The sequence below is a fragment of the Mus pahari genome, chromosome 14, assembly GCF_900095145.1.
Source record: "Mus pahari chromosome 14, PAHARI_EIJ_v1.1, whole genome shotgun sequence".
NCBI lineage: Eukaryota > Metazoa > Chordata > Mammalia > Rodentia > Muridae > Mus > Mus pahari.
The window spans coordinates 28,557,260-28,571,795 of NC_034603.1; the positions used below are offsets into that span (position 1 = coordinate 28,557,260).

At 49.6% G+C, this 14,536-nt stretch overlaps 1 protein-coding gene across 1 annotated transcript in view; it reads left to right on the plus strand.

Annotated features, from left to right (window-relative positions):
• The window catches only part of Myo15a (myosin XVA), a 55,576-nt gene that overhangs the window by 40,450 nt on the left and 590 nt on the right, over nt 1-14,536 (plus strand). Inside the window, exons 57-64 of the mRNA XM_021212122.1 lie at nt 1,191-1,285; nt 1,510-1,587; nt 2,171-2,267; nt 4,597-4,757; nt 5,464-5,597; nt 7,865-7,998; nt 8,230-8,363; nt 10,368-10,508. Of these exons, the coding sequence (XP_021067781.1) occupies nt 1,191-1,285; nt 1,510-1,587; nt 2,171-2,267; nt 4,597-4,757; nt 5,464-5,597; nt 7,865-7,998; nt 8,230-8,363; nt 10,368-10,508 (974 nt within the window). The remainder of the gene's footprint in view (nt 1-1,190; nt 1,286-1,509; nt 1,588-2,170; nt 2,268-4,596; nt 4,758-5,463; nt 5,598-7,864; nt 7,999-8,229; nt 8,364-10,367; nt 10,509-14,536) is intronic.

A 14,536-nucleotide genomic window follows, 5' to 3' on the forward strand; every position in this document is an offset into this window, starting at 1 on the left:
CTCTGCCTCTCTGCCTCTCTGCCTCTGCCATACTGGGATTAAAGGAGCCACTACACACAGCCTTCATCTACCTTTCTTTTACCTCCCAGGGCCACTTGCCTAGGGACACAACCAACTACAACGGGCCAGGCCTTCCCACACCAATCATTACTCGGGAAAATGGGGGGCTGGAGAGATGGCTCAGCGGTTAAGAGCACTGACTGCTCTTCCGAAGGTCCTGAGTTCAATTCCCCTCACAACCATCTGTAATGGGATCCGATGCCCTCTTCTGGTGTGTCTGAAGATAGCTAAAGTGTATTCATAAGCATAAAATAAATAGATCTTAAAGAAAAAAAAAGAAAAAGAAAATGCCCCATAGACATGTCAATGGGCCAGTCTGACAGGGCATTTTCTCAACTGAGATTTCCTGTTCCTGGTGTCTCTAGTTTGTGTCAAAATGACAAAAAAATAAATAGTGATTACATGCACTAAGACCCTAGTTCTTGGGCCAAGGCCCTCTAATCAGTTGTAATGATGGCAGCCATCGAGAATGAGTCCCTCCCTCTGACTGTTGACTGACAGGGATAAGTAGGGAAGGGCTCTCCAGTGAGAGATGACTACAGAATGTGCCCTGGAATTCCCGACTCCACCACTTTTCTCCCCAGAGCTGCTTTTGGTCATGGTGTTTTATGGAAACAAGAGAAACGACACTATGTATCCCATGCTGGCCTGGAGATGGGGAGTGTACTGCTTAGCTTACATGCATGGAGCATCGAAGGGGGTCTCTGCCCTGTGCTGATCAGTGGGACAGGGCACTTGGTATGCAGTCCCAGTTGACAGGGACTGGGCACCATCATGCCATCGATTGAGCCTTTTGAGAGCGAGTAACAGGCAACAGCTAAGGACCATATCTCTAGGTCCACACAAAGCCAAGGGCAAGACAGATTATAACCGCATGAGGTGTAGGTTTGGATCCTGCTCGAGGTCCTAATCTTGTTGAATGACTGCCTCTTTGCTGAGTTCACAATGATGGCTCCCATCATTACAACTGATTAGAGGGCCTTGGCCCAAGAACTAGGGTCTTAGTGCATGCAATCACTAGCAGAATGGGAATGAGACCTATTCCTCGCAGGGAGCTCATGGCTGGGGTAAGAGGAACCTTTTCCTCCATGGCCAACCTTGAACAAGGTCTCAACTCTCGGCCTTTGCAGGGATTGCCAAGGCCTGTGAACAGAACCTGCAGAAGACCTTGCGTTTTGGAGGCCGTCTGGAGTTCCCCAGCAATATGGAGCTCCGTGCTATGTTGGTGAGCCTACAGCAGGGCTGGGGATGTGGAGAGGAGTGGGAGACACGAGCTCTGCCCAGAGCCCCTTGCTAGACCCACATGCACTGCACTGCATGGTGTGTGAAGATAGTTCCTGTTCATCGTCACACATGAAGGTTCCTGCACAGACACGCCTCTGGATCAGGGGACTCCCATGAGGGAGAGAGGGTCCAGGTCTTCATCTTTCTTCTGCTTACCTACCCCAGGCAGGCCGCAGTTCCAAGAGGCAGCTCTTTCTTCTTCCAGGAGGCCTCGAACGCCATCTGAAAATCAAAACGTGCACGGTAAGTGTGAGCGTCTCAGCAAGCTGGTGCTGAAGGGTAGGGATACCAGGCTCTGGGTTGGGTGGGGTGAGCATCAGTGATCCGGCAGGTCATCCACAGCCCCATGAGACACGGCTGACAGTTAGTTGCTCCTCTACTACAGTGGGTTCAGTGTCTGCAGATTCAACCAACTGTAGATGGGAAATACTTAAGAAAAGTCACATTGGAACAGTACAGATTCTTTTCTTGCCTTTCATAAACAATATCATATGACATATGTCCACACAGCATTCTACTATGCTTGGTATTATCAGTTAAGAGTTGATTGAAAATCTAGGAAAGATATGTGTGGGTCGCATGCAGATAACTAGGCAATTTTAAGTAATTGACTTGACCGTCTTGGAAGTTGGGTGTCTTCAGGACATCTTGCAATAGGTCCCACTGAGTGTGGAACAGCAAGCAGACTCCAAGAGGTTAAGAATCACACAGCCTAGAGTCACACAGGAGCCAGTTCCAAAAGCTATATTCTGTCAGACTGAGCCACAGAGTCCTGTGCCCCTTGGTTAGTGGCTAAGGCCCAGCTTGACCTCTCTGGCCTTCCCAGGTGGCCCTGGATGTCATAGAGGGGCTCTGTACCGAGATGGCCCTGACACGCCCTGAAGCCTTTGATGAGTATGTCATTTTTGTTGTCACCAACCGAGGTGAGTGGCCAGGAGGGATGGAACATTCTAGACTCCTTTATGACTCAGCACCACCTTTGGCCATGAGAGCCTCTCTACCCTGCCCTGATGGCCAGGCCAAAGGTCACTTTCTCTGAAGCCCGAATTCTCCAGGAGAGAGGACCTCTGCAGTAAAGAGCTTTCTCCCCAAGCCTCTCATTTCTCCCAGTTTGTTGTGTTCTGGACAAGACTATCTCCCCTTCCAGGCTGGGGTTCGTGGAGGACAGAACCTCTGGATCCTGCTCTGGTCTCTCAGGCCCCTCAGGACCTCCTCAGTCAGAGAAGCTGTTCTCTGGATTCTTACATTTTGAGAAAGTTTCATCTGTACAATCAGACATGTGAAATCCTACATAGGAACATTTACCCCAGCCCTCAAAGCCCTCACAGGGGCATGTGACCTCTTCCTAAGGTCTCGGTGGGCCTTTCTCCTAAGGGCCTCTAGGTACATAGGGAACCCCTCACAGGACTCCAAACCCCTCCAGTTCGCAGTATGCCCACTCCAGGCTAGCCTTGCCTGCCACCTACTGGTAGTCAGAGCCATCTCCAGTCATCCTTCATGAGTGCCTGGACACTTCCTACTCCAGGTCCAGCCAGGACAGAGGGGGATGGACATGGCAGGTAGCAGAATGGTTGGAACAGTAGTAGGCATGCATTGAGCATATAGTAGACACGATTCAAAGTAGTTAGTGGTATAAAGCCTGTGGTTGATCTGTTTGGTTTTGTTTGAGGATGTGCTGGGAATCAAACCCAGGGTCTCGTGAATCCGAGGCAAGCCTTCTATGACTGAGAAATGCCACCGCCCCAGACCCTAATGCTATAAAGTCTTTTAAGTCTCACAGCAACTCTACACAGTAGGCTCCTCTCTTTGCTGTTTACAGTTGGGGAAATCAAGGCCCAGAAAAGCTGTATTCGTTTTCTGGTGATTGCTACAGCACACCAGAAGCTCAGTGACTTATCATGGCACAGATGCATTATCTTACAGTTCTGAGGGTCAGAAACTAAAAGAGGAACGTGGCCAAGACTGCTTTCTTCTGGAAGCTTCGGGGGAGGCTCCGTTTTCAACCTTTCCCAGCTTCTCCAAGCCGCCCACTGATTGACTTGGAGCTCCTTCCCTGGCTCTGAAGCCAAGAGTGTGGTCTTCAGATGTCTTTCTCTTGCCCCAGCCTCAACTCTGCCCCCCAACATCTCTGACTTGTGCCTCTCATTTAGCATTTCTTTAGTAGTGCCTCCATTTGGTCTGAAATCTAAGATTCTTAATTCTGTCTGCAAAGATCCTTTTGCCATAAAGTGACATAGTCACAAGTTCTAGACATTAGGATATTGCGATCTCTAGAGACTGTCCTCAGACACCATAGTGACCTGCTCGAGGCTGTACAAGGAGGTCAGAACCAGGCAATGTGGTCACAGGATTCTGCACTCTTATCATCAGGCCAAGTGGCCTCCATAGTACAGCTTTACTGAAGAGGTGGGGCAATGTCTCAGTCAGGGTTTTATTGCTATGAAGAGACACCATGACCAAAGCAACTCTTATAAAAGAAAACATTTAATTGGGGCTGGCTTACAGTTTCAGAGGCTCAGTCCATTCTCATCGTGGTGGGAAGCTTCACAGCGTCCAGGCAGACATGGTGCTGGAGAAGGAGCTGAGAGTTCTCAGGCAGCAGGAGGAGACTAGGTTCCACAGTGTGCAGAGGAGCACAGGAGACCTCAAAGCCCACCCCCACAGTGACACACTTCCTCCAGCAAGGCCACATCTACTCCAACAAGGAAGGTCACACCTCCTAATAGTGTCATTCCCCATGAGCCAGGCACTCGAACACATGACTCTATGGGAGCCATTCCTTTTCAATCAACCACAGACAGGTGGCAGAACATCCGTGCAAGGGAGAAGCATGTGTACCTTTCCCAGCTTAGAGCTCATGCCTTCAACCCTACCCACCGCAGATGTCCAGCAAGCGGGCTCTCCTGAAGGAGGGCTGCAGAAAAGCTCCTGGCTCAGGTCTGCTGTGCTTCTCTGTGACCCCAGCCTCCTCTGGAAAGGAGCTGGGATTTCTCAGTGCAGAATCCAAGGCCTTTTCTAGACCCTGGTAGGCATTCCAGAGCACTCAACGATCCTTCTCTGGGAGGAATGGAAAGTCACTTGTTCCCTTGGATGGGAACTGATCCTCCTGTGATCACCAGCACCTCAGTGGTGCGCGGGCATCCTGTTCTGTAGGTTTGTTCCCCTTAGTAAGGAAGCTGCATCTTTGCTGGAGACAATGCACTTGGCTGGCAGGCAGTTCCTTCTTCCAGCCGTGCCTCTTTCTCCCTGCAGGCCAGCACGTGTGTCCACTAAGCTGCCGGGCCTACATACTGGATGTGGCCTCAGAGATGGAGCAGGTGGACGGGGGCTACACACTCTGGTTCCGGCGGGTGCTTTGGGATCAGCCATTGAAGTTTGAGAATGAGCTGTATGTGACCATGCACTACAATCAGGTCAGAGATGCGACCTCTCTATTGTTCTGAACCTACAGTGCCACGCCCAGATGCTTGGGGAACTTGTACCAAAGCTTTAGCAATTCCACTTACAAAACACAACCACATTGTTGGATGTGGTAGTGTATGCCTTGAATTCTAGTGCTCAGGAGGCAGAAGCAGGCAGATCTCTGTGAGTTAGAGGCCAGCCTGGTCTATATAGCAAGCTCCAGGCCAGCTAGGGCTATAGAGAGAGACCTTTTCTGAAACACACAGCAACTTCGTTCTGGGACCACATAGTGTTGAGACTTACGTCTGCATAGCCTGGTAGTGTGCTACTCAAGGACCAGCAGAAACTTGCTGCAAACTGGTTCTGCCCCAGATTTGCAGGTCTAGAGCCTCTAGATGAAGCTCTAGGGTCTGGTTTTTCACACTCTCAATGGGCTTGGGTCTCAATTTCGAGAAACATGTATCTAATGTTTACTATACTGTTTGTGTTTTGTTTTACACGCTTCCCATGTTTCTATGGAAACTCCCTCATAGTTTTCATCCCTCAGAGCTCTGCTCCCATATGCATCTATCCTCATTCCTCATGAACTAGAAAACCAACGAGCTCCTAAAACTGAGGAGGACTGGAGTCAGTGCAGTGGCCTGACTCAGAGCCCCTGAGCATGAATGCCTGAGAGCGCTGCTGTCCAGCAGTTCCTCATGCAACTGCTTCCTGCAGGTTCTGCCTGACTACCTGAAGGGCCTCTTTAGCAGTGTGCCGGCCAGGCAGCCCACAGAGCAACAACTACAGCAGGTGTCCAAACTGGCTTCACTGCAGCACCGAGCCAAGGACCACTTCTACCTGCCCAGTGTGTGAGCACCTGTCTACTTGTCTCAACTGGGAGGGAGGGCAGGCCATCCATTCCCTCTTATCTCACAACTGCTCATCCGAGGCCCCAGTTTCCCCTCTGTACCAATCAGACTGGAAGAGGCTTGCCTGGCCCGGAAGCTCCTTTCCTTTCCTGCAGTGCATTGTTATTTCTCAGAACACATGTAACGATCAATGAACATTTTCAAGACACACATGCCTTGGAGGCCAAAAACTATACACATAAACATTCACTGAGTCAGGTGTGGGGGGCTCATGCCTATAATCCCAGCTGTGGAGATGCTAAAACAAGAGGATCACTTGATCTCAGGAACTCAAGGCTACACTAGGTAGGCCAGCAGGAACCCTGTCTCAGAACACAAATCGACATGGAGCTTGCCAATTCATTTCACAAGAATAATATAGCTGTTCCGTGTTAATACATGCAGAGTGTGGTGAGAGCCGACCATGGTGCGGCAGTGAGAAACCCAGCACTGTCTGACATTTGTGAACCTTCCCCTGGGTGACTCACCCAAGGCCAGCTTGTCATCATTTCACTGTGTAGACCAACTCATTTCTTACAAGTCTCTGAGAGGATGAGAGTGGGGGAGAGGCAAACGACATGTTGGTTTCACTGTGAAAACAGATGTGGCCTCAAAGCCCCTGGACTACACTTCAAGAAGCCCTGTGTGAACAACAGCAAGATATTCTCTCTCTCTCTCTCTCTCTCTCTCTCTCTCTCTCTCTCTCTCTCTCTCTNTNTGTGTGTGTGTGTGTGTGTGTGTGTGTGTGTGTGTGTCTCCCCTCCCCTCTTTCTTTAAAGATTTATTTCTTTTTATGTGCATTGGTGTTTTGCCTACATGTATATCTGTGTGAGGGTGACAGGTCCTATGGAACTGGAGTTACAAATAGTTGTGAGCTTCCATGTGGGTGCTGGGAATTGAACTCAGGTCCTTTGGAAGAGCAGCCAGTGCTCTTAACCATAGAGCCATCTCTGTAGCCTGCAAGATACTTACTCTCTTTAGTATGTGTATTTCGTGCCTGTGCTGCTGAGAATGCTCCCCACCACCACCCCTGTTTTTCCGCAACAGGGTCTCATGTAGTCTATGTTGGCCTAGTATGTAAGTATGCAGCTGGGGATGACACTGAACTGCATCCACCTCCCAAGTGCTAGGATTTCCAGGCCTGAACCAGCACACCCAAATCACAAGTCACTTGTCATGGAATGATTATGAACAGGAAGAAAAGACCCTGAGAAGTATAATCCAGAGGCTAGGAGATGGCTCACTCCATAAAGTGCTACCACACCAGCATGAGGGCCTTAGCTTACACCCCACCAGTGGCCCGCAGGAAGTGCCAGACATGGTAGCATGTGCCTAGAATCCCAGGGCTCCGAAGGTCAGATAGAAGGCTCCCTGGGGCTCGCTGCTCAGATAGTCTTCCTACTCAGTGCCTCCAGGTTCTGAAACAATAATTGAAACCAGATGTCATTTCCAGCTACATATTAGGCCAGCATCCCGGCATTCAGGAGACAGAGGCAAGCAGCCCTCTGTGAGTTTGAGGCTAGCCTGGTCTACATAGTAAGTCTCAAGCCAGCCAATACCACATAGTGATATCCTGTCTCAAAACAACCAAAGAAGCACACATCAATAATTAATAATAACAACAATAATGATAACAACAACAACAATTCAGGAAAACACTCAACACCTACCTCTGGCCTCTTACCCAAGTAGGGCAGGGGAACTCTGGGAGGGGAAAGGGCTGCCTCAACTTCTCCTAGCCCCTCTCCCAACTACAGCCCAGGGCGGGTGGGAGGCTCTGGGACTGCTGTTGTTATTTTCTACATGCCCACCAGCCATAAGGTCTGTCCTGAGAGACTCTACATACAGCACAGAGGAGGGTGAGAGGTGGGGGTGATGGCCCTGGGGTCTCGGCCATTTCCTGTGTGGCGCACCTGGATGTCTTCCGCACCTTTGTGTTTTTCACCTCTCTGCCTTGAGCTGCCTGCTTGGGTGCTAAGACACCCAGTGTGCATTCACATCTTACCCTGTTTACACTACCTCTCTGTCACCACATGACCTCGTGGTGACCTCTCAAAGCCTCAGCTCCCTCAGCTGTGAGCAGGCACCCTGTATTTCCTTTCCATGATCCTCTACATTTAATAACCCAGGCAAGTACGGCAGCGATGTCTGCTCAGTGTCACGCCTCCTTTGCAGTGGGGATGGGCAGGTGACAGGGTTCTCAGGAGCCCACTACCTTCTATACACAGGCGTGAAGTCCAAGAGTACATCCCAGCCCAGCTCTACCACACCACGGCTGGTGACACCTGGCTCAACCTGGTTAGCCAACACCGGCAGCAGACTCAGGCGCTCAGTCCCCACCAGGCCCGTGCTCAGTTCCTGGGTGAGAGCTGACTGGGTGGAGGGCTGGAGGCATGGGAGGGGATGCTGAGCTGAGGGTGGCTAGAGGGAGGCTGGAGATGTGACTTTCTTTGTACAAAAGCAGGGTTTGGTGGTAGCCAAGCTGCCTGCCTATTTGGAAAGACTTGTTACCACTATCCCCTGGTGGCTCAGGGCAGTGGCTGCCCTGTTGTGTTGGCACAGGTGTCCTGATCACAGGCTCTCCACACCGCAGGCCTCCTCAGTGCCTTCCCCTTGTTTGGCTCCTCATTCTTCTTCATCCAGAGCTGCAGCAATGTCTTGGTGCCAGCCCCCTGTATCCTTGCTGTCAACCATAACGGCCTCAACTTCCTTAGCACCAAGACCCACGTGAGTGACATCTGCCAGGCCCTGCCCACCCGCCCCCTTCTGTCCTCAGGCACTCCATCGACTCTTGGGGACAAAGATGCCTACTACACATTTATCCCCTGCGTGGTCTGCAGTCAGTCCCTTCCCCTTCAGAGCCTCCCTTTGGAAAGTGGAAATCATACAGTTCTGGCCTGAATAGGGCTGTGTGAAAGGAGACATGTAGGAAAACACACGGAGAGCATGTGGTTAGCATAGCAGGCTGCCTCAGATTCATGCCACAGGCTGGGAGCCCTGTGCAATGCAAGGTGACATTTCCAAGGTTTCTGAAGCATTCAAGCTTTGGTTTCTCCTTGGCTATAGACAGGAACTTCTTGTGTCCCCACGTGGCCTCTCTATAGGGGCACATCCCTGGTGTCCGTGTGTCCAACTTTTCTCTTCTTATAAGGAAAGCAGTCTTGCTGGAATTGAGCCTAACCCAGTAGCCTCATTTTAACTGACTTACCTCTCTTGGTGGGGCTGTATACATTTGTGGCCCAGGCTGATTTACCTGACTCAGTTTTCCAACAGTGGGATTACAGATATACACTACCATGCCTACCTTTTCTCTCTCTATCTTGTGATAGGATGGAATCCAGGCCCCCAATACTAGGCAAGCATTCTATCTCTGACCCCTTAACCCCCTTTTTACACTTCCTGCTTCCAAATATAGTCAGGTTCCCGGGAGCTAGGGTTTTCTATAGCCATCAAGGAGCTAGACTTGCTAGACTTTTCTTAGTTTTCTTAAAACCAAACCTGGTGCCTTTAGTCCCAGCACTCAGGAGGCAGAGGCAGATGGAACTACATTGAGTTCAAGGTCAACCTGGTCTACAAATCAAGTCTCAGGAGAAGAGCCAGGGCTACACAGAGAGACCTGGTCTTGAAACACAAACAAAACAAAGCAACAGTAATAGCAAACAAGAAAATTAAATAAAGCCGGGCGTGGTGGTGCACGCCTTTAATCCCAGCACTTGGGAGGCAGAGGCAGGCGGATTTCTGAGTTTGAGACCAGCCTGGTCTACAGAGTGAGTTCCAGGACAGCCAGGGCTACACAGAGAAACCCTGTCTCAAAAACAAAAACAAAAACAAACAAACAAAAAAAAAAAAAACAGGGGGCTGGTGAGATGGCTCAGTGGGTAAGAGCACCCGACTGCTCTTCCGAAGGTCCGGAGTTCAAATCCCAGCAACCACATGGTGGCTCATAACCATCCATCACAAGATCTGACGCCCTCTTCTGGAGTGTCTGAAGACAGCTACAGTGTACTTACATATAATAAATAAATCTTTAAAAAAAAAAAAAAAGAAAGGAAGGAAGGAAGGAAGAAAGAAAGAAAGAAAGAAAGAAAATTAAATAAAAACAAGACAAACACCAGAAAAACTTGCATTGTGAGTTTGGGATAAGAGGTTTGCTTAAAGGTGAGTCTAGAGGACATCGGAAGAAGTGGGGTGGAGAAAGGGCAGGTGCACAATGGCTGGAGGTCCTGGGAGACAATATAGAACAAGCCTCTTTGTCCCCCAAGACATGTAGGCATCTTTGTCCCCAAGAGTAGAGGTGAGCTTTTTCTTCTGGGGTAAGGAGCTGCCATGACCCACAGTCTACATCCCCATTGGTCAGTAGCTAGGGTAGTACTAACTGTCCATCACTCCACCTTCCTCTGCATGGGGGCCAGAAATAAAGCTCTTTGCTAAGGGATATGGGTGTTTTCAGAACGAGCTTTGATATAAAGGTTGGAGTACCCACAGCCCCCACTACCCTCTGCATCTCAAGCATGAAGCATCAGTATTTGTTGAATCAGTTTCCTCTGGTGAGGAAGCTGAGGTGCAGAGTGGTCAGGTGAGTCGCTCCAAGTCACAAAGCGGACGAGTATCTGAGGAACTGACATAGAGCTGGGCCTTCTGCCTTCTGATCTGACCTGCAGGGGAAGGTTTGGCATGGCAGAGACCACCTCACCCTCACACCTGTTTGCCCCTCTCTGTCCTCATCCCCAGGAGCCGATTGTGAAGATTCCCCTGAAGGAGATCCAGTCCACGTGGACTCAGCAGCCCACGGCCAATTCCAGCTACCCGTATGTGGAGATCTCCCTGGGGGACGTGGCAGCCCAGCGGACCATGCAGCTCCAGCTGGAGCAGGTAAGTCCAGTCCTGCCAGCACACCCTGTCATGAGGCTCTGGCTTCCTCATTCTATGCACTGGGCTCTTCTCCAGCCTGGGCTATGCCTCCGAAAGCAAACTGCCTAATAGAGGGAAGAGAGCTATTGTGGAGGCCTTCCCAGGAAGCAGTTTAGCAGTGCATTGTGGGGGAAGGATACAGGCTGTCTGCAGAAAAGTGATGCGTTTGGCAAGGTACTAGGAAGATTCACCAGGGAAACAGAAGTCTCAAATTTGAATGTTAAAATAAAACCCTGGGCTGGGCAGTAGTGGTGCATGCCTTTAATCCCAGCACTTGGGAGGCAGAGNCAGGCGGATTTCTGAGTTCGAGGCCAGCCTGGTCTACAAAGTGAGTTCCAGGACAGCCAGGGCTATACAGAGAAACCCTGTCTCAAAAAAGCAAAACAAAAACAAAACAAAACAAAAAACCCTGGGAGCCAGGTGATGGTGGCACCACACGTTTAATCCCAGCACTTGGGAGGCAGAAGCAGGCAGATCTCTCTGAATTGGAGGCCAGCCAACCTGGTCTACAGAGCAAGTCCCAGGACGTCCAAGGCCACACGAAGAAAACAAAAATAAATAAGCAGACAAACAAACAAATCTAAATAAATAAACAAGCAACACCCTGGGAGATGGGATATAACAGTTGATAGAGTGCTTACCTAACATATATGAGGTCATAGGTCTGATCCCTAGCACTTCACAAAACTGGTCATGGTAGTACATGGTACATACCTAAAATCCCAACACCTCAGAAGGTAGAGACAGGAGGATCCTGAGTTCAAGGTCATCCTCAGCTATAAAGGCCATCCTGGGCTAGAGATCCTATCTAGAGAAGAATGAAGAAAAAGGAGGAGGAGGAAGAAGAAGACAAAGAAGAAGAAGAAATAGAGATAGTTGGGAGCTTTCTGAGGTCACTAGGGAGCATAGGAGGTTGGTGAGTAGACAGGTTTGGCATAGGAGGTTTAAGGAACATGACCTAGGCTGAGACATGGCAACTGGATTATGGGGGCCTGGGATTAGGAGCAAGGTAATAATTTTCTTTATGACATCTAGACTAGGAAACTAGACTCTTGGATAAATTTTGTAGTCCCTACCTGTCTTAGTCAGGGTTTCTATTCCTGCACAGACATCATGACCAAGAAGCAAGTTGGGGAGGAAAGGGTTTATTCAGCTTTCACTTCCACACTGCTGTTCATCACCAAAGGATGCAGGACTGGAACTCAAAGCAGGTCAGGAAGCAGGAGCTGAGGCAGAGATCATGAAGAGAGGTTACTTACTGGCTTGCTTCCTCTTCCTTGCTCAGTTTACTTGCTTATAGAACCTAAGACTACCAGCCCAGAGATGGTACCACCCACAAGGGGCCCTCCCTATTCTTGATCACTAATTGAGAAAATGCCTTACAGCTGGATCTCATGGAGGCATTTCCTCAAGAGAGGCTCCTTTCTCTGTGATAACTCCAGCTTGTGTCAAGTTGACACACATAGCCAGCCAGGACACTAGCCTCAGAACAGAGGCAGAGACAGAGTTGAAGCAGAGGACAGGATCAAAATTGGCCGCATTTTTGCCTTGCCACCTCCCCTGTGAGACTGGACCTTCCACTGTACCAGCTCTGCTGCTGAAAAAGGAGCCAGAATCAAGAGCCCTAGAGAGCCTGTGACCCAGGACTAGGCTCCTGGATGGCCCCTCCCTACACCCCTGTGCCCTGACTATCTCCTCTGGTAACCATGATTTCTTTCCCTGCAACCTCTCTGCCCCCAGGGCTTTCAAAATGTTCTCTACAATGGTGATGTCCTAGTTAGGGAAACTACTGCTGTGGCGAAGCACCAGCAAGTTGGAGAGGAAGGGTTATTAGGCTTACACTTCCACTTGATAGTCCACCATTGAAGGAAGTCAAGACAGGAACTCAAGCAGGGCAGGAACCTGGAGGCAGGAGCTGATATTGTAGGACCCACGCCACGGGAGTCAGGGTGTCCCAAAGAAACACGAGAGACCTCCTTGTTGCAAAAGCACGAGGCAGCTTTAATGGCAGAGCTCCAGGCAGATACGTGCCTCACACAGGAGACAGAGGAATCGACCCCAAGGCTCAAAAGCTAGGGGTTTTTATAGGGAGTTATAGGGAAAGGGTTGGGGGATTTTTGGGGAACTTGGCACAGCTTCACACAATTGGCTTTATTACAAGTCAGTAGAATAATACAGGCGTTTGACTGGGTCAGTGTGACCCAGGCTGCCAGATGGCCAATCAAATAAATAACCCAAAACAGTTCCTGTGTTTATGTCTATCCTTGGGGCCACCCAACCTCAGGAATGTCTAAACAAGGGGCTCTCCTGGACATGCCTGGACTTGTTATTGTAANATCTTCAGCTAGGCCTTCAGNGCCTGTCAGGACANGCTGGACTTGCCTCAGGCCTTCAAGTTCCTAATATTGCCCTATTTGTCGCATGTTATACTTTTGACTATAAGTTCTTTGCTTTTCTTGAATTCAGTTCCTTTCAATATGGAGAGCATGGAAGGATACTTCTTACCAGCCTGCTCTTCATGGCTTGCTCAGCCTGCTTTCTTACAGAACCCAGGACTGCCAGCCCAGGGATGGTACCACCCACAGTAGGCTGGGCCCTCCCCCATCAATCACTCATAAAAAAGTGTCCTAAAGACAGATCTTTTTTTTTTTGTTTTGTTTTTGTTTTTTTTTGTTTTTCGAGACAGGGTTTCTCTGTGTAGCCCTGGCTGTCCTGGAACTCACTTTGTAGACCAGGCTGGCCTCGAACTCAGAAATCCGCCTGCCTCTGCCTCCCAAGTGCTGGGATTAAAGTCATGCGCCACCACCGCCCAGCCCTACAGACAGATCTTGTGAAGGCATTTTCTTTCTCAATTGAGGTCTCCTCCTTTCAGATGGTCCTAACCTGTGGCAAGTTGACAGAAAACTAGCCAGCATACATGCCTTCCCCCCGTCCCTGCTCTGGCCTGAGCCCTAGGCTCCCTCTTTGGCTCCTTGACTCTGCTATCCCTCCCAATCTGTTCCCTCACCACCACTGCAGCCTCCGCTCTCTCTTTCCTCCTGTTCAGCCACTCCACCTTCCTCGCCTCTTACAGCTCCTCTGTGCTGGAGTCATTTGCCTCCCCGAGCCCATCCTTTGTATTGATTGCTCTCTCTACCTGAAATATTTCTTCTTCCTGATTCTTCACAGGGCTCCCTTCCTCCCTCCCTCCCTTTATTTGAGCTTCATCATAGGCGCACACCTTTAGTCCCAGCACTTGGGAGGCAGAGGCAGGTGGATTTCTGAGTTCGAAGCCAACCTGGTCTACAGAGTGAGTTCCAGGACAGCCAGGGCTACACAGAGAAACCCTGTCTCGAACTCCCCCCCCCAAAAAAGGAATAAAAGCCCCTCTTTGCCAAAGCCTTCCTTGGCTCTTCCTCCTCCTAAGGACTTGCCAACTCTGCCTCTGTGGCCGTCCGCACACCTTGCATATAATCACTTATGCGTTTGTTTTCCTTTTCCTGCCTCCCACCTTCAGAACATCAGCAGCGTGAAGACAGGACCTTAGCTACCTTATTTGTACCGTGTCAACAGCCTAGTACTCAGCACATAGTAGATGTTCAGGGTGTACTTGTTGGACCGATAAGTATATGAATGGCTGGGTGGGCAAGTGAATGGGTAGGTAGATGGGTGGATGAAAGTCTTTTTGCCACAATCCCTACATAACAGACTCTTTTTTAAATTAGTCTATTTTATGTGTATAAGTCTCACTGGTCAAAGGCTTTGCCTGTGTGAATGCCTGTGAACCATGTGAGTTCCTAGTTTCATTGGAGGTCAGAAGACAGCGTTGGATCCCCTGGAACTAAATCCACAGACAGTTGTAAGCTTCCATGTGGGTGCCGGGAATCGAACCCAGGTCCTCTGGAAAAGCAGTAAGCCTTCCTAACTGCTGAACTATTTTTCCAGCCTCAGATTGTTGTTTTTGTTTTTTGGTTTTTGGTTTTTTTTTTTTTTTTTTTTTTTTGGTTTTT